General features: G+C 33.8%; 1 protein-coding gene across 2 annotated transcripts; it reads left to right on the top strand.

Annotated features, from left to right (window-relative positions):
- The first annotated feature begins 7,577 nt into the window (after positions 1–7,577).
- Positions 7,578–11,221, top strand: LOC110789899 (uncharacterized). Of its 2 annotated transcripts, XM_021994617.2 has the most exons (8): positions 7,579–7,913; positions 8,718–8,967; positions 9,041–9,105; positions 9,200–9,264; positions 9,563–9,649; positions 9,726–9,856; positions 10,064–10,169; positions 10,844–11,221. In XM_021994617.2, exons 1-8 carry the CDS (start codon positions 7,720–7,722, stop codon positions 11,077–11,079), a joined length of 1,134 nt encoding a protein of 377 aa, XP_021850309.1. In that variant the 5' UTR covers positions 7,579–7,719; the 3' UTR covers positions 11,080–11,221. The 2 variants fall into 2 exon arrangements, with proteins under 2 accessions (XP_021850310.1, XP_021850309.1); XM_021994618.2 differs by lacking the exon at positions 9,563–9,649 and having other exon boundaries at positions 7,578–7,913.
- The last annotated feature ends 8,609 nt before the right edge of the window (positions 11,222–19,830 follow it).

Here is a 19,830-nt window from a genome sequence, read left to right as displayed (position 1 = left end):
TAGAAACTATTCTTGGTTAATAGGTACGTCTAAGAATTTATTAGGTAAACCTATCAATTTTGCCACGACATAAAAGGACTCCTTACTTATATCGTTGAGTTTCACCAAAACTAACATGTACTCACAATTATTTGTGTACCTTACCCTTTAGGATCAATAAGTGACACCTCGCTGAGCGTAAAACTATTACTAGATTGATGTAAAGGTTATCCAAGTAAGTGTTATTTTGGCATGACACCTTTTAACTCAATTTTTAAAGTTTGGAACTTAAGGCTCTTACTATTTTGGTTAGATTTTAAGTGAACTAAAATCCTTAATCATGCAAAATAATCAAGCCATAATCTCATGCATAATTAAGACATATTTAAAGCAATAAATAACTTAAAGCATGCATAAGATAAATGTGATCTAGTATGGCCCGACTTCATTTTGAAGCTTCAACTTCAAAGTCCGTCTTGAAAATGGATTGGAAACTCCGTCTTGAATTTCACCATGGGAGGCGCCATTTTCTTCAAATAGGATAAGCTATAATTAAACTAATTACAACTATTTGATGGTACGCAGACCATATTGTGAGGGGGTCGAAAAAGCGCGAGGCTAATGCGTGACCTCGTCCCTCGTGGGCGTGACGTTGTCAGATCAAGTGTAATTGGATTTCCTATGAGTTTACACCCAATCGACTAGTAATATAGGAGTCATCATTTAGTTTTTACCGACAATGAGAAAAACTGACAAAACCCGGTTATCGTGACATAAACGGAGTGCCATTATGTTCGACCACGACGGTCATAGGTTCCCTTGTGATCCCTGGTGTGGGGACCGCTCAACGTACACCCGCAGGGTAGAGATTGAGAGTTCGGGGGACTGTAGCTACCGAGAGGAGTGCTCATCGATAATACTCCAAAGGCAGGTTATCCTTACTAGCTCAACATAAATAATTGAAGGGACATGCGTTAAACTATTAAACTATTCTGAATTGATTTGAGCAATATGCAACACATAATACTAAATCGATCGTGATTATATTATTTAGATTTATTTAAGGTACCTAGCATGATAATTCAATTGTCCAAGGTATTATCTTATTACGCGTGATAGATCAATCAAATTAATAGTTTGACAATTTTATAAAAGGGTGATGAAAGCGATTAAATCATATGAGGGACACATTACAACGCACCCTTGAGAGGTGCGTTGTGGTTCTCAGAAAACTAACCACTTGGCTTTGCTATTTCTCCTTTTATTTAGCGAATCTCGGGTTTCTAAGCAATGTTCCAGTATTTAGGCTTAATTCATCAAGCTACAAGGGGCAGGATGCGTTCTGTTCGACTTTTGGGTCGATTGCGACAGAACGCTGGATCAATTTCGCAGCGTGAGGCTTAGGCTTAAGGCTAGAGTCAATACTCAGATTATGGAATTGTGTCCTCTTCACGTCAGTTTTGAGCTGTATTTATAGGAAAAGAGTGTGTGGAAAGATAGATTTTAAGATACGAATCCAAAAAGAATCCAGAGATAAAACGGCCCCAGGAATTTTCAGCGCCCAGGGCTGGGCGCCGAGGATTTGGGCGCCCAGATCCAGGCGTTGAAAATGGGATCTGGGCCGAGTTCTTTGTCAGATTTGGACTCTTAGAACACGGAGCGTTTGAGATTTATCCGAGTCTTTTAGTGCGTATTAACTTATGACGGAATGCGTCTGGGCCCGTTACGAACTCTAGGTTCGTTAGGAATTTAATTAATATGTGACTCTTATTTTCGAATTATACCAGGAATAGAATTCCTTTGTAAATTCTATCTCTTTTAGGATTTATGTTGGAGTGCAACACCTAATTCTGACAGGTTTCTATCTTTTATGATTTTGCCACTTTTAACAATTACCTTTTACGACAGTTACTATTCTTAGCAGGTTTCTATAAATAGCAGCTTTGGCTGAAATGAAAGGGTGATTGAGATTCGTTATTTTATAGGAGATGCGTTGCCAAGTGGAGATTTATGTTCTCATCATCGAACCTTCCCTTTCGGTAATGGGGACAAAAGTAGGCGTCTACACATATTTGAATTGAAAAACAAACTTTGGTGCATTAGACCAATTACATTCAAATTAATGGTTCGCAGACCATGTTTTCTATCCTATTTGGGCCATACTAGTCACTTTCAATAACCTGCAAAATAGTACATATACAATATATACCATTCACCCATTCATTATCATGAATGGCCCACATAGCTGGTTAGTAAAACACATTGTTATGCATCACATAAATATTTGCAGCAATTAATCAAAGGCACCAATAATCTACCAATTATTCAGTCCTTATTAATTCTAATCAAGTTGTTTTAACCTTAAAGGATTTGTAGACCTAATCAAGAGTTTATGACTAAAAATGCTCCCACTTAAACCAATAACTTTATATGCTTTACTAATTTTAAACATAAAAATGTATTTCTAGTCTAACCGGAAACATACAAGTTAAATTAAAATTTAAAACTCATATAAAATTATAATCGAATCCATTTATTTAATTTATTTTCAGTTGAATTAAATGAACTTAAATTAATTCAAGGTTTTTAATTTTAGTAAAATAATTATTATAAATTAAAATTTATAATAATTATAATATTCAAAATTAAAATCCGAGAAAACAATTTAAATTATTAATTTTAAAATTAATTAAAATTATTTCCGAACTGAAAATCTAAAATTAAAAACAAAACGTATCAATTGTCGCAAGACGAGGCACTTGGGCTTGCGCCCAAGCCCCACCGAGCTACGAGGCCCCCATGCCCCGTGCCATTTATCGTTGCACACGGCTTGCACGGCCACACCGCACACACAGCCATATGCCACGCACACACGCATCCATGCTGGCTACGCTGCGCGCAGCCTTGTGCTGTGTCGTGGCTGCCTACCTCTCGGCGGGCCTGGTGCGTCGTGGCGCAGCACATCGCTGCCCACACGCATCTTGCTCGTCGCATGTGCTTTCCCCACTGCCCTCGCCCATCGCCCAGCATGCATGCCTAGGCTTCGAGCCTTGCGTGCCGCCTAGCTTGTTGCTCGCTACATTCGTACCGCACGGGCGACGAGCTCCCTTGCTCGTCGTCGCGTGCCCGCACTATACAACTCCCCTTAAGGGTAACACGTAGCTTCCATTGCTTTGTGCGTGAAACATTTATGAGCGTATTTCATAAAAATTTAAAATTTTTATGTAAAATTAATGACAAATTAATAAATCATATTAATTTCATAATTTTAGGGCGAAAAATCGAAAATTTATTAATCAATTAATTTCTGATTAACTTGGATTCAAATCTAGGTCATAAAATTTATAATTTATCATAAATTAGCAATTTTTATGGTGGTTTTTAATCATTGATACCTAATTAAATCATTAATTAATTATGAAAATCAAATCAATTCTAAATTATTCGAATTTCAATAAATTAATCATAATTAAAAATTAGGTTGTATAATTAACAAGTCTAGGCATTCAAATTTGTTAAACATATATAGTAGGTCAATCAAAAATTCAAGATTTATCAACAAGAATCGCAAATATTCAATTTAACATCTTAAATTTACAAACTTTTGCGTTCGAAAAACTAAAACCTCCGAAAAGTCATAGTTAGGCTTCGAATTTGGGAATTCTGGGTTCGGCTTAGAATGCCTTTTACATGCGGAATTGACACAAAAATCACTCGATTTGGTTGAGTAACGAATAAACTGCCGAAAAACTACGTACATATAATTAAATAAACGCAATTTGCAATTAATTAACAATTACGGAAATTAATCACCCCTTTTTAATTCTTTGCAAATTTGTAAAATTTAACCATGTTAAGCAATTTATAGATTATGCAAATAATAATAGGCTCGTGATACCACTGTTAGGTTATGATACATATGAACAACATAAATCATGCGGAAAAACCTTAATGCCAGGAATCATATTAATGGCACATAATCATATAATTAGTCTAGGATGCATACACTTTGTAGCGTGCCCTCCCTAGCTGCGCCCGAACCGAACAAGAACAAGTCTTTAGGACTCCAAGTGTCGTCCCTCCGTAGAAAGTCCACAGCACGTCCGGATTCGCCTTAAGATTGACCAACTAGAATCGCCCTTAAGGTACTACTTATTTTCGGCTAAATGGGCAAGACTTATGACTGGTTTTTCTGCTTAAAAATCATAGCTTTGAATACTTGAAAACTTGTGTATAAATTTGTGACCCTAGGCACATATTTATAGAGTATGGAAAAGGATTTAGAATCCTATTAGAATACCAATTAGTTTAATTAGAATCCCTTTAGGACTATATTAAATAAATTATATCTACTAAGATTAGGATTTAATCATAGAACGAATTCCAATAGCTTTAGGATTTGTATCGCACACAACCGCACACGAGCACGAGCACCGCACAGCCCGCGCAAGCCTCGCGGCCCACGCGAGCTGCACAGCTCGCAGCCCATTTGCTCGCAGCCCACATAGCCCGCGCGCGCGCCATGCCTTGCTGGGCCTGGCCTTGCGCTGGGCCTGGCGAGGCTTTGGCGTGTGTGTTGGGCGCTTGGCTTGTTGGGCGCGGGCCTGGCTTCGTGCTGGGCCTTCGTCTAGCAAGTCTCGTCCGATGATAATTCGTACGATGCGCTTCCGATTAAATTCCCGATTCCGGAATTCATTTCGGATACGAACAATATTTAACATTTCCGATTCCGAAATTAATTTCCGTTTCGAACAAATATTTAATATTTCCGTTTCCGGAATTATTTTCCGATTCCGATAATATTGCCGATTCCCGATAATATTTTCCGATACGTACCATGTTTCCGTTTCCGGCAACATCTACGACTTGGATAATATTTATATTTCCGATACGATCCATATTTCCGTTTCCGGCAATATCATCGTTTCCGGAGTATTCATTTACTTGGCTTTGACGATCTTAGCTCCCGCTGAAACCAAGATCCGTCGATTCTGAATGTCCATAGATAGAGTATTTAATGCCATTAAATACTTGATCCGTTTACGTACTATTTGTGTGACCCTACGGGTTCAGTCAAGAGTAAGCTGTGGATTAATATCATTAATTCCACTTGAACTGAAGCGGCCTCTAGCTAGGCATTCAGCTCACTTGATCTCACTGAATTATTAACTTGTTAATTAATACTGAACCGCATTTATTAGACTTAACATTAAATGCATACTTGGACAAAGGGCATTATTTCCTTCACCAAATCCATCAAATCCTACCTTTTTTTGTAACATATAAAATATGTTATATACGTTAAATATTTTAGTTTCCAGTTTAAATCGTGACACATAAGCATGTCTTTTCATGATTGTGACACAACTTAAACCTTTATCATTTTCGTAAAAAAAGACCTCCTATTTAACCAAGCAAAGGTAGAAATTCCACATTAGCCTGGTTCTACTGTCACTTTTGGACCATGTTAGGCAAAACTGCAAAAAGACATAAAATTAAGAAAATTTTGCAAAATACTCCCTCCGCATTTTAAAAAGAGATATACTTTCCTAAAAAGACAATATTTTAAAAAGAGATACACTTTCCTTTTTTGACATGTTTTGGTCCCCACTTCCCACTATATTAATATTTCTCTATTTCTTGTGGTCCCCACACTTACTCACATCATCTTTTAGCTATAATAAATAATTCACCCACTACCCCACCTTCACCTTATTTTACTAAATTCAACTCACTTTTCTAAAGCCGTGTGGCGGTCAAAGTGTATATCTTTTTAAATACAGAGGGAGTATTACCTAGATATTTAATGACTTTGTGAATTACTACCTACCTTGTTAAAGTTGTCAATTACTACCTATATGTTTATTTATTGTTGTCAGTTACTACCTTAGCGCATATTTCGGTTAATTAGTCACTAATCATATCATAATCAACTGATAATCACGCTTTAATTATTTTAATTAATTAAAAAATGAAAAATACAAATTTCCACTATTTTAATAAAAATAAAAATAAATTATTTTAATTATTTGGTGGGGACCACTCCAACACTCCTTTATAGGGGACCAAGTCCAAATTTATACCGGACTGGAATAGAGGCTGAAACTTTGAAATTTTAAACCTGAAAATCAAAACAGTAATGCATGGATTGTACTTGGACTGGACCTGAAAAATCTTAAACCATGGACGGACTGGTTTGTAGAATAAGTTCTACTTTTTATATTTTAATTACATCGTACTTATTTTTATAAAACATGGTAAAACAATAAAGAAAACTAATCGTTCAACGTCTTTTTTACGAAATATAAATATCAATTGTAAAAGGAGATAATTACATAAGAAATATACTACTCCGTAATATTTAAGATATTACATTATGGATGATTAATTAGAAATTAAGACGTGAGAATAATAAAGGAGAGATTGTGTTAATATTTAATTGAATATTTAATTACCGAATTAATGTTATTTTTGAAATATTATGATATGGTGTAGAAGAATCTAATGGTTGAAGTTCAATCAAGTGAGATAAATGGTCTACGATGTCTAATGTACGAGATTGCTTGGATGACATTTTGCTCAACTCTCATTCACCAACACTTTACTTTAATAATATAGATGAGGTGATCTTGAACAACTTTTGAGACTCGTTTAATAAATGAGCTTGTTCTTCATTTAAGTTAATGAGCAAATAGTTTATTTATATTCATGAACAACTCATTTATTTATGTTCGTGAACAAACTCGTTTATTTATGTTCTTAATCAAACTTATCATAATTTATTATTATTATTATTAATTATTATAGATAACTTTTTGATTTTTAACATAAAAAATATCATAAAATAAAAATAAAATATTAATTGCTAAACTAGGGCACATTCCAAAAAGCTCGTTAAAAAAAATCCATTTATCAACTCGACTCGTTTTAAACGAGACATTCACGAACACAAAATATTTTAATGAATCGAGCTTGAACAAAATTTGAGCTCCATTGAAAGCTCGGGCTCAGGCTCGACTAAGTTAAATAAACATGAATATGGTAATACTCATCTCGGCTCGTTTGCACCCCTAGGGAAGACATATTAATTTATTTTGTTTAACACTAAAAAACTCACTAGTCATTTGAATTATGAAATCAGAACAATTTAAATATTTCGTTTGAATTTAAACAAAACGTTTAAGCGAGTGAAATATAAGGCATCCCCTCAAGCAATTGAAAGCTTCTCAATTCATTGTTTTTGTGTAGCCTTTCGAAGAGTTTGTACCCTCTAGAGTTTTAATAAAACTCTACAATGTAGAGTTAAATCTAAACCATACATTTTAAAATTAATGACTCATATTAGTGGGAAGGAAAAATCAGGGGTGGATAACGTTAAAAAAAAGTATGAGGAATTTCGAAAAGATAATATATGGTGGATATTAATTGATTTTTCATTCAATGGTTGATATTCCCCAAACTATATTTTATAAGGTTATTTTAGAACTCTAAAGGATAACCTTTCAAATGTGTTTAGCCTAATTTTTATTTCTTTTTCTAAATGACACAAGTGGACTGTAAAACTTCTTGAATGTTTAAACAAAAAGATGAAAAAAATAAATTACACAAGAGTGGAAGAACACTTGACACCAGTCCTGCCTCCCACTTTGAGTGACTTACAATTACAAAGGGAAAGATTGAAATTATTGGTAGTAAAACAACCCATTATCCCCTTCCTTTTGGCAACAACAAAACAAACCAATGCAGAATTGCAGAATGCTGAATATCCCACCAATAATTACCATTTCAACATTTCCCAGAATCAAAACTACCCATTTTCAGCAAATCAATAATAAACCCACTTCAATTTTCTCAAATCATTATCCCCAAAAACAAATAAACTGCAAAAAAAACTGTTTTTATTCCACCAATTTCATATTCAGTTCCATTTCCAGGTTAGTTATGATTTTTTCTATTTAATCATTGTTTTTTGTGTCAATAATTATTTGTACTTCATGAACAAAATTGCTAGTTGTTGAGTATATAATTGTATTGATCCAACACATTTCCGATAACCCACTAATTTTTGTTTGATGATTATTATAGAACAATCAGTTTTATCTTATAGAAGTATCAATTTGTTTGATAATTATAATAGAAGTATTATTATTAGTCTTTTTAGTGTAAATGGTGGGTCATGAAATTCAGGATTTAGGGGATTTTGTCCTTTAAGTTGATAATAATGGAGTATGTGACAACAGCTGAACTTTGGGATTTATTCTGCCCTAAAAGTTGTATAAAGAAAGTGTGTATATTCAGCCGTCTAATGGGCAGTAAAGAACATCCATTATAAGTCATGGAATAGATTACAATATATTGATTTCGATTTCGTCGAATGGGCGACTTTAAGGGATGGGATGGGATGGAAATGTTGTACATGTAGGTTTTGTGATATTGGTGATGTTATGACAATTAAGCTTAAGCCTTAAGGTTGAAGATAGTGTAAAAAATTCATTAAAACAAGAATTTAGGATGTGAGTTGGTTTGATTGATCAAGGTATGAGCAAGGGGAAATAATCAAAGTTTAACATTATTAGACCTTCAAAAGATTTGCTAAATGTAATAATTATCAAGTGAGTTCTGCTTTATTGAAATGTAAAAATAGAATTGGAAAATTGGCCTGGATTCATGATGTTGTATCAGTGGCAAATGGAGAACATGATATGATATTGATTAGAAAAAAATGTTTATATCTTCAGGGTATTTTTGAAGTGGACATTCTCTTGCTTCCATGGAAATCTCCCGAAAATGGCTTCCTGTATTATCGTTGTATACTTGTTTGTCCTTAGTCCGGAAGTTAATGCCCAAGACCACTCATCATTTCCGGTGAGGTATGCTTGTGAAGATGTGAAAAGTTATTACGCTAGCATTGATCATTTAAAAGGTAAAGCCTTAAGCAGAAAATTGAACTCGATCATAGCAGGGCATCACTCATTATCATACAAGAAGGTGGTTATGTGTTTTGTGTTGTTTGTCTATATACGATTCTCTAGGAAACTGAATAGTGTCAGCTTTAAAACAGGTATGGGATGCTCTTGAAATTCTTGATGCTGCTGATGTTGATAAACCAGAAGCGTCACCGGTTATGTATGCCTCTTATCAGTACTTCTCTGAATGTTATATACTACGCAGTTGAATGGTAGAAGTATAAATGAAGATATTGCTGAATTTTCTTATACAGAGTTGAAATCTACTCGGCCCGAGTTGTTCCAAAGCTTCTAGCTGGAAAACCTGAAGGCTGGAACAGTGAGTGATTCCCTTGTTCTTTTGGTGTATCTTCTGCTTCTTTTGAAGTTCAATTAATGTCATCGTTGTCACAGCTCTGTGAGCATAATTAATGTAACAGTTTCCACCATGTACAATATGAAAGATGCATATGCTTGGCCATTGAGTTCACATCTTTTATTTCTCTAGTTACCTTTGCTTTACACAAGCCTAAGCACTTGAATCAATGTTCTCTTCCACAGCGATCTTATGCAATTTTTCATCCTATTCATTTGCGTGTACATTTCACTATTTCAGTGACTGTGTGGTCTTTTTTTAGGAGAGCATCTCTGGCCTCGTTCGTATGGGCTAATGCATAAGCCTTCTCTAACTGATTTGCATAACATTCGTCCAGCTGATGCTAACGGTATTAAGTTAATCTCATTGCAGTGAAGCAATATTTGTAGCTCATTATGTGACCGTATTTTAATATTCGTTTTCAGTGAACTCATCAAGAGGGAACAAGTATTTTGGAGAGTGCCAAGTTGGATTAACACACTGTATGAGGCCTGCAAATAAGGAAGCCGCTTCTGACACAGAAACAGATATGAAGATTTGGGCACCACCGCAACGGGTATGTGCCTGTGTGTACATTAGGGGTTTGGGCTCTACTGCTCCTGTTTTGGTCACAGTAATAATGTCAGATATAATTCCAATCCACAGGAAAGGCACACATCAGTAAAATATCTTTACTGTTGAGATTATATTATTATTTTTATGATTGTTAGTGAAACTACTATATGAAGAACAGGTGTATTATTGTTTTCTTCAATGCCTCCAGGTCAGAGGGGATGTTGCACGAGCAGTAATGTACATGGCTATTCGATATGGGTTTCATCAACCTGGTGAAGGTCCTGTTCTTCACCTATCAGATTCTCCAAGCATGGGTAGGTTGAAAGTTAAAGTTATGTTTAAAGAGGATAAAGCCATAAAGGAGACCAAATTACAGAGTTCTAGTTGATAGAAGGGTCGCGATAATGATACTTTATCTTCTTCGCTAATTACCTATAGAAAAACTCTTTTCGTTATCATATTGATATGTTTTTTTATGATTGCTATTGCTATCTGGTGGTCACAGACTCACAGAAATAGGAAATCTGCTCGACTCATAGACCTTTAGCCTATCTATCACCTTGCAAAATATCCTTTCAACATGAATTGAAGCATATAATATTCTGCATTTAAAATTTTGTTTAGAGTATTTCTGAAGAATACTCTGGTGTCAATGATTTATTAGAAGGGATTCTGGTCTCTGCTGGACATACTTCCGGGAACAAAAATATGCGCGCATGTAATAGTTAGATTTCCAATTTTCTAGTGTCTTAAGTCCCCTAACCCACCAACCTACATAGAACACTTGTTCCTACTAGATTTTTTCCCTAAATTTTTTACAATAGATGATTTGGTGTAAATAATAGCTAGAAGAACTTGTAAGAAGATATCAAGAATTTGAATTTGTCCATCTGATGCTTTTATCTAGAATTTGTGGTCCAAATCATTCTATACTTGTATTTTACATATGATATAACAATATTAGCTACGTATTGTCCTGTTTTTGCAGTGAAGAAGAAGATGGGACAACTCTCAATTATACTGAAATGGAATGAGTTAGACCCTCCATCTAAAGAGGAAAAGGCGAGAAACGAAAGAGTATGTAGGCTTTACCAGCACAATAGAAACCCATTTGTAGATCATCCAGAGTATGCTAATCTGATTTGGAATCAAAGTCAGAAAAGTTCTTCTAACACCTCGAAACTGTGGTCATCCATCCAGCAACTAGGACTCTGGAAAACATAACATTGATACTGTTGTATTGCGCGCTTGTACAGTTGTACGGGTACAGTAACTGTCAATCTAAATACTCGACTTGTTTGTGTGTTATGGTGCAGTTTCTGTATGAAAACAAGTTAGAGAAGTATTATTTCCCTTTCACCTCTTCCCTTGCTGTTCTGTTTTGTCTTTACTTTTGTCTTTCTCTTGAGTAATTTGACAGTCTGATATCCAGTTCTCACAATCCCATATGCCACTAGCTGCAAGCTCATAAAAAACTGGAATAGAGTTTGTGGACATCAGAGGTTGTTCTTCTTACAGTTTGGTTATAGTAAGAACAAATAGATTGTCATCTATAGTTTTTCTTTTGTCAGGCAGATTTTTTCTGAATATTTCCAGCAAGGGACATCACTCTTTCCTGCATCAAAAAGAAAATTTTCCGAGTTATATGTTACGGGGAAGTGAATATTACTAATTGGTGCTTTCTGTACACAACAATCTTTACTCAGTTGGAGCAAAGAGGGTTACGCTCCATTTTGATAAATAATTCAAAAAGGAGTATGTAGTGATAAATAATCAACCTAAATCCATCAATAAGGATACAAGAATGGTGCGAATTATTGTTAAAATTGGCGTTTAAACCATAGTGTACATATGATGTTCATCATAAGCTTTGAATTGTTAAAGTTGGTTTAAACATGGGGAACATATGATGTTCATCATAAGCTTCATTTTTCGACCGAGTAACGTAAAATGATACTTTTAATGAAAGCTAATGCTTCATTTCAAATTTTGAGTGATGCTCATTATTACTTATAATGATGTGATTCATATGGGTTAAGTTAAAAGTAAGAAAAATGGTTCAAGAACAAGGGATATTTGGATTTTGTTTAGGAACTAGGGTATGAACCTTTGAATATCAAGTTCACCTGATCACCACCAACCACAATTCTCTTTCTCCTCTATAGATGGTAAGAGAGCATGAATGATGGCGGTATAGAATGGTGAAAACACCTCCGCTAGCAGGTGGTGGCGACTGGCGAGGAACGTTGGCAGCCTAGGCGGGTGGTGGTGGCTTTAGGAGGCACACAAAGAGATTAATATTACCTAAAAGTAAGTAAATTGGATTTGGTGAATCAGCCCAAGACAAATATATGAAATCAGAAGGCCCAACAAACTTAAAGAAGGCCATTTAAAATTATCAAGGTCATGTTTTTTAAAATGGAAAGATAAAAAAAAAATAGTTCGGATAACCTTCTCTTAAAACTATTTCATCACTCAAGACATAAAATACTTTATAAGAAAATTTACTATATAAATATATGGATCAATTTCTTAGTGGGTCTAGATGTGATAACCTAAAGCGACAACATAACCTGTTGCACGGTTGACTTCTCTATTGATGCGGGGGAAAAAAACTATCAAAAGGATGCAAAAATTGTTTGACATCTTTCATCAATACTTGAATCTTCGACGAGCATTGAGCTCATCCCTGCAAAATATTAATGATCAATATGCTATCACCCTCAATGAAAACATAATGTATACGGAGTATTATTTTTGATAGCTAACATAATACCATTACAAAGAGCTTGTCTCAGCAAGAAGCAAGAACATGTTCCAAGGTTGTAGGTTCGACTTACAACATTGTGTTCCTAAATGGTCCCTAATAAATACACTTGTCGTTCAGAGGCGGATCTATGTTGTAAAAAAAAGCTTCAAAAACCGAAAAATTAATCTGGCAGTCATTACAACTAGTAATTATTATCGCCAAAGATAATCAACAATCACTAATCACATATGTCTCAGTGGTTTCAGTAGATGGAAACTTTGATTTTTGCAATCCCATGAACACGGGTTCGAATCCTCCCACTAGCGTTTTTGTTAAACTTTTACTAAATAATGAACTATGCAGGTTTTCTTTAATCAACTTTTTGCTATTTATAAATATATATTTAATTTGATTTTTAAAGTTTTGATACTTATTACAATTCTGCACACCCTATTTTTAAATCCTGGATACGACACTGCTGCCGTTACATAGTTGTTATATATTATATGAAAGCATAGTTGCTTTAACTGTTCAATAGTGGTTCACTACAATATATTATATAATTTCCGGTGCTTTACTTCGTAATATACAGATGTAGTACATATCAATTACATATTTACTGTCATAAAACCTACAAGATTGATGACTTAACGGTTCAATAGTGGGAGTATCAACCCAATCCCTTAGATGCTTAACAGGTCAATGACTTGACTTTGAATTAAAGGAAATAGAAGAGACAGACATTTAAAATTCAAGGAAATATGTAAGTAATTAAGGTACACGAACTGCATGTAAATGAAATTAAAGCAGATAGTAAAGGAAAATGTTTGGTTGACCCTAAGGGTTAGCAACCCTTAAGATACATATAACATAAAATAATATATAAGTGTAATTAATTGGAGAGAGAAAGTGTTGTAAGGTGAGTTTCAATGCATTTGTAACCAATCATAACTCAATATTTAAAGGGTTACTAACCCTTAGGGTTACTCTATCATTGTCCGATAGTAAATACATTTGAAATCATGTGGACCCTATAAATAAAGGAGGCGAACATTGTCCGTTATAGGATGTATTTTGAGACAAGTTAAGCTAAAGTTTGGGGTCTAACCTTTCACACCTTTCATGACCCCTGATTCTTTTTTTTCACGTTTTGGGACCTCAAACATAATTTCATGTGAGTTAACCACATACAAACTCACCAGTAACCACATCAACAATATTAAAAAAAAATGCAATAAAATGCAAGCAAATACTTAATAGAAGGAAATCTATACTAATATTTTAAAACACAATTAGTTAGTGTCTCGGGCAATGCCCCGGAGTGTTGCATATAATTTGATTTTTTTTTTTCATTTAAAATTAACTTATAAATTTCTTTATATATGTAGTTTGAAAATAATATGAATTTCATATGCAGTTTAAGAATAAAATTGGTTGACCAGCATTTCGCGTACTAAATATTTTATTAATTTTCTTTATTTGTGAAAAACTTTATTTTTTGGTACTACTTTACTTATAACTTAAGAAATATGTTAAGTTACAATTGTATATTGAGTTACAAAGTCAAAATACATATTAGAGGACAAAAACACATTTCATTATCTAAAATAAAGCGCAATATTATTTTTTACTATTCTTTTCTCTATTAATTTCATGGTTTTATGTTTGATCTAAATAAATTTCTAAAAAAGAGATATGATTTGATTAGTAAATGAATATAAACTAAGAAAACTTTGTTATCATAAATTGTTAGTCAAATAGATAAATTTGCGCATTAAATTTGTATACATTCAAAAGAACGGCTTTTCTCTTTTTTGAATTGTTTTAGAGTCATAAGTTTTATTGTTGGAGTGATGGATAAAACTTTGTATTAACGTATGAGAGGTTCATGGGTTCAAGGATGGGTAGCAACAATTTTTGCGAGGACATAATAAACAATTATGTGCGCATATGACATGGCGTGACGATGTTCTACTTGCCATGTGTTCACTCCTTTATTTTTTTTTCTTTAATTGATTTATTCTTGAAATACTAATTTATTTGAAAAATAAATAAATTGTAATTGCATGACTCTCCACATCTTTTCATTAATTTTATTTACGTTCATAACATCATATTTCATCATTTGTAGAATAAAATTTTCAGTTTATCATCTTTTCAAATTCTATAACAAAGTATATTATATAAATTTGATTAAAACATTTACCCGTGCATAGCACAGGCTAAAAACTAGATTAAAATCACCATAACTTCCTCTGGGTTTATTCTTGTCCAATCAATTCTTCAAAATCGTAAAACTAAATACCCATTTTCTCTCTACAAATTTTTGGAAAGACGGTCTAACGGTTAGACCACTTTTATGCATTAGAACCAATTAGTTAACCACTGAAATCAATTAGTTAAGTCTGAAATTTAATTAGTTAAGCAAAGAAACCAATTAGTTATGCAACCGAACCAATTAGTTAAGCACTGAACCAATTAGATAAACAATGAAACTGATTAGTTAAGCAATGGGATCAATTAGTTAAGATTTTATGACTTTTAGTTAATAATAAGTTTGTTAAAAAATAATAATGATTCGGCTCTTAAATTTAACTATTTGTCTTTATACCTTAACTATTTTGTTATTCAATTAGTTATGATTTTATAACTTTTAGTTATGTTTTACACTAGTTTAGTTAATACCAAAGAAGTGGTCTAACCGTTAGACGGCCTTACATGAAAACTTTCGTTTTCTCTCTTATAGAGGACAAGATCTCACGGGAAAGTCAATTTAATTTCAACAATTCCCACATTCTTGGTTGATCATAATTTACTAGATCAGTGTTTTTAAATTCAATAGTTCAAATTGTTAACCCAAAAAAAATTTCCAGAAATTTTATAACCCAAAATCTTAATAATTTGATATTTTCTTGGTAATTTGCTAAATCCCTCAATGAACCTTGATCATTCAAGTTGTTTGATTTGCAAAGGTTGGATCTTTTTTTGATTTTTTTTTAAATAATGATTTTTTATCCGATATTTACGATGTAGAGTGAAGAAAATGGTGGTGGAAGGAAGAACTCATTAATAGAGTGCAGTATAAATCAGAGATAGATATGGAGAAGAAGACTAATTTCTAATTATAAGGTAAATTAAAACTTTGGTTCAGAGGTTATACCAACAAAATTCGTGTATGACACTCTCAAAAAGGGAAGAGGTGATACTCTCCAATCCGATCTTGATGAATAATTCATATGGGTTGTCTTATTTTTCATTAAAAAATGACAATGAATGTAGGGAGTTCCGGTGATCGATGAATTTGGGAAGAACGTGAAATTGTTCAGTGGAGTTGATGATTCTTTGCAGATTAACAATAACCTTAAGTGAAATTACAAACAAATGAAGCAATGCCACGTGGAATTTTACCCAAGGGACTCAACTTTTAACTCAAGGGACTCGTCTTTTATTTTATTTTTGTTAATTTTGGCCGAAAAATAAATAGTAGGCCCTAAACGGTGAAAATAAAATGTATAGGTGTAACGCCCTGACCTCTAATTCAATTATTAAGGCATAATTAGCAGCGGAATGAACCTAATTTGGTCGGGACATTACCTGCCGTAACTCCCTCTTGGAAATTACCAGGTAACCATCAATAATAAGCTATTAAATCCCAAAATTTATATAATAATCCTTTATATTACCAAAATAAAAGTACATAACTTAATAAGAGTCTTTAATCAAACTATTAAAACATTAAGCGTAAACTAGGTGAATATTATTAAAGTGAAATCCTCGCCACTACTCGTTCCCATCGTTTCCAGCCGTACCTAAAACAGAAAACAAAAACGGTGATCCGAAGACTCAGTAACGGACTATTCTAGCAACATAATTCATTTCAATTCATTTTATTTAATAACACAGGGAGAATAGAATAGAATAAAACATTTTATAAAGTCCTTTATTTAATTCATTCATAACTTTTGGGTGCACATGCTAGCCGTGGCAAGTATGACATGGTGGAACGTCTTCCACGATGGACCGATGTCCATAAAACATGGGGCCTTGGCCCGAAAACATGAGAGCCTTGGCTCAATGGGCGGATGCCCCATGGGTACATGCATGACCGAGAATAGTAACCCGTGAACATATACTGCCAAACGGACTAGGTCTTTCACTTTCCTTTATCATGTTTCGTTTAATTTTACATTTTAACCTTTTTACTTCAGTTGAAGTAACATAATTCCTTTGGATCATGTGATCAAAATCACACATCCTTTCTTTCATGGTTTCTTATAAACATCATTTTATAAGAAATTCAATCAATCATAATATAAGGAATAATTCCATCAAATCATATTATAATAAATAATTCAATCAAATCATATTTCATTTCCCGCAATTCATAAAACATGTAAAAAACATTCAGTTCATAAATCAATCATAACGTTGTAATTTCATAATCGCATTAGGGAATTGCGGGTAATAGCAATAGCCGTTACCTAACTCTGCGATTTGCTAGGGATTTTCCTTGGTTCGTTCGTCCTGAACTCCGAGTCCAATTTCTTTAAAAATAGTAAATACTTGAATTAGTACTAGATCGATAAATAATTTAAAATCAATATTTTATAAATCATAAATTTTATAAGTAATGAATTTATAATTAACGAATTTTAATAAAATTATAATTTCGAAATTTAACAAAAATGTTATTATTAATCGAATTTTCAATCGAAATACATATATATTTTATAAATCGATTTTCATGTAAATAATATTAAAAATTCCGTTTTTTCTAATTCAGGCTAGTAACTTATTTTAGTAAAAACGATTATTAAACCTGAAATAATAAATAATTCATTAGTAAATAATTATATGATAAAACTTTGTTGAAACATGAAAATTAGTAATTAGGAAATTTGAAAGTAACAATTCGGTTTTCAACTTACCAAGGCCCAATTTGAAATGGCCCAAACTCAAAATGGGTTTGAGGGAAAATAAAAACAAAGTCTTAAAATCTGATTTTTGGTTTTGGGTTTTCTGGGAAGGAGGCACGAGCAGGGAGGGGAGCACGGTACAAGGGAGCACGACGGGAGGAGAGGAGGGAGGATGGTGGATAGGCTGGGATTCGTCGGATATTTCGACGGTGGTGGGATTGGTGGTTGGGTCGCGGCGGCGGAGCGGTGAGGGAAGGTGGTGACTTGCGCGAAAAAGGGGAAAGAAATAGGGGAGATTTGTGTGGTGGTTTGCGGTGGTTCTGGGAGGAGGTAAGTGATGGCTCGCCGGTGAAAGTGGGCGGTGAAGGTTAGTGTGGAGGGTGGTGATAGTGGGCGGTGGTGGAGCGTGATGGGGGTGGTGCGGCGAGATAAGGAGAGGGAGGCAGGGGAGTTGCGTAGGAGGGGAAGCAGGGAACGATGGGTGGTGTGTGCGGTGGTGCTGGGGTGACGGTGGTCAGGATGGTTGAGGTGGTTGTTGGATAGTGGTGATAATGGTAGTGGACGGCGGTGGTCACAGTGGTGGTGGTGGGTGATAGCGTGAATCAGAGAAGAGGAGAGGGAATAAAAATTGGTTTTTGGTTTTGATTTTTGATGTTGAATTTCCTGAAATGGAAATGCAATTTGTATATCAGTATTGAAAAGTTTGCTTGGGGTCCAAGGGGTGAACTTGGACAGAATTGAGGGAAGGAAGGAATTCCTTCCTGGTTTATACGTGGAGAGAAAGGGAAGAGGGAAAAGGGAATTTTGGTTCCTTGAGGGTATTTTTGTAATTTCACAATATTAGGCAAAATTCAGAAATTGTTTGTAATTTTCAGAAACTTATAAAAATAGAGAAGTTTAAATAAATAAATTCTTTGTAAAATTATCGTTAACGAAAAATAAATAAATTTTCGTTTATAAATTTATCGTTTAAAGTAACTCGCAAAAATGATTTAAATAACAAAATTCGATTATTCGTAATGATTTAAAACGAAATCAAGCTAATAAATATTTCTAATTTTAATAAATCTAGTATAAAATTTCGGGGTATTACAATAGGTCCCAAACGGTGAAAACTATAAAATGTTAGACCCTAACTTTTAGCTTAACTCATTTTGAGACGGGTTGGGTAACTTCAGTTTGAATCAAAATTGAATGAAGTAATTTCAAGAACAGTTATAGATTTAAATGAGATTCAGTTTGAATCATATTGTCATATACTGGTTAACATTGACATATCTCGCTTTATATCTATACCTGCTTGTGCATAGAAGTTGCAAAAACCGGCTCATACCGGAAAAAAATGGACTTGAGACAAACGGTCTGGTCACCGTGTCGAAAAATATATTTTTTTGGTCTCTGGTTCGGCCCGAGTACAAAAACCTTTAGAACTCGATTTTGGATCAGACCATTTTTTCCTTAAAATATATGAATATAAACCACTTAAAAAAGTTAGGTCCTTTCTTTAAACGTTTTGTAGATTACTACTCCCTCCGTTTCTTTTTGTTCTTTACGTTTGGTCTTTTACACGTTCATTAATGTTTAATTAATGTGCATTGAGATTCCTCTATTTTTTATTTAAACAAGGAAAAGTACGTTTATTTATAATGTTTTCACTTTTATCAAAAATATGATATTTGGAAAATGAGAAAAATTTAATGTTCCAATAGAAAAGTGTGAGAGATTAAATGACCCAACTAATTTAATTGGTTAAAATAATCATCGGGAAAAAAATTTAATAGAATATTAAAGAATTTATGTTATAATATAAAAGGAAATGTAAATAACATTTTGAAACATCCAAAAAAGAAAACGTAAAGAAGAAAAAGAAACGGAGGGAGTACAATATATTATGTAAATGTTTTCTAATTATATTTTGTAAAAAAATTAAAAATTAAATATAAAAGTAAGTCTACTATCAATCTAAAATGATATGGTGCGGGTTTTGATCGATCTTTCCCTGCCTGGCCCAAGTGGCCAAGTTCATGCCATGCATAACCAGTCTGATCTCTAGTATTGAATTTTCGAAATTCCGGCATCTGGACCGATTCGAGTTTAGACCTACGTGAACACAGCACACGGGTGATGCAGGGGCTTGCACCAAAAGCACGGTGCACTTGGATCAAAACGCAAAAACATAAAAACAAAACACGAAAAGCGAAAAATCCCGCAAAAGAACGTAATAAACTGGACAAAAAGAACATAATAAAGAAAACGAAAAGATCATTAACAAAAAGCTCAAAAGAACATTACATATATTACAATAATATT

This window comes from Spinacia oleracea, chromosome 2 (genome assembly GCF_020520425.1).
Source record: "Spinacia oleracea cultivar Varoflay chromosome 2, BTI_SOV_V1, whole genome shotgun sequence".
Lineage (NCBI taxonomy): Eukaryota > Viridiplantae > Streptophyta > Magnoliopsida > Caryophyllales > Amaranthaceae > Spinacia > Spinacia oleracea.
This window is presented reverse-complemented; position numbering and strand designations above follow the sequence as displayed.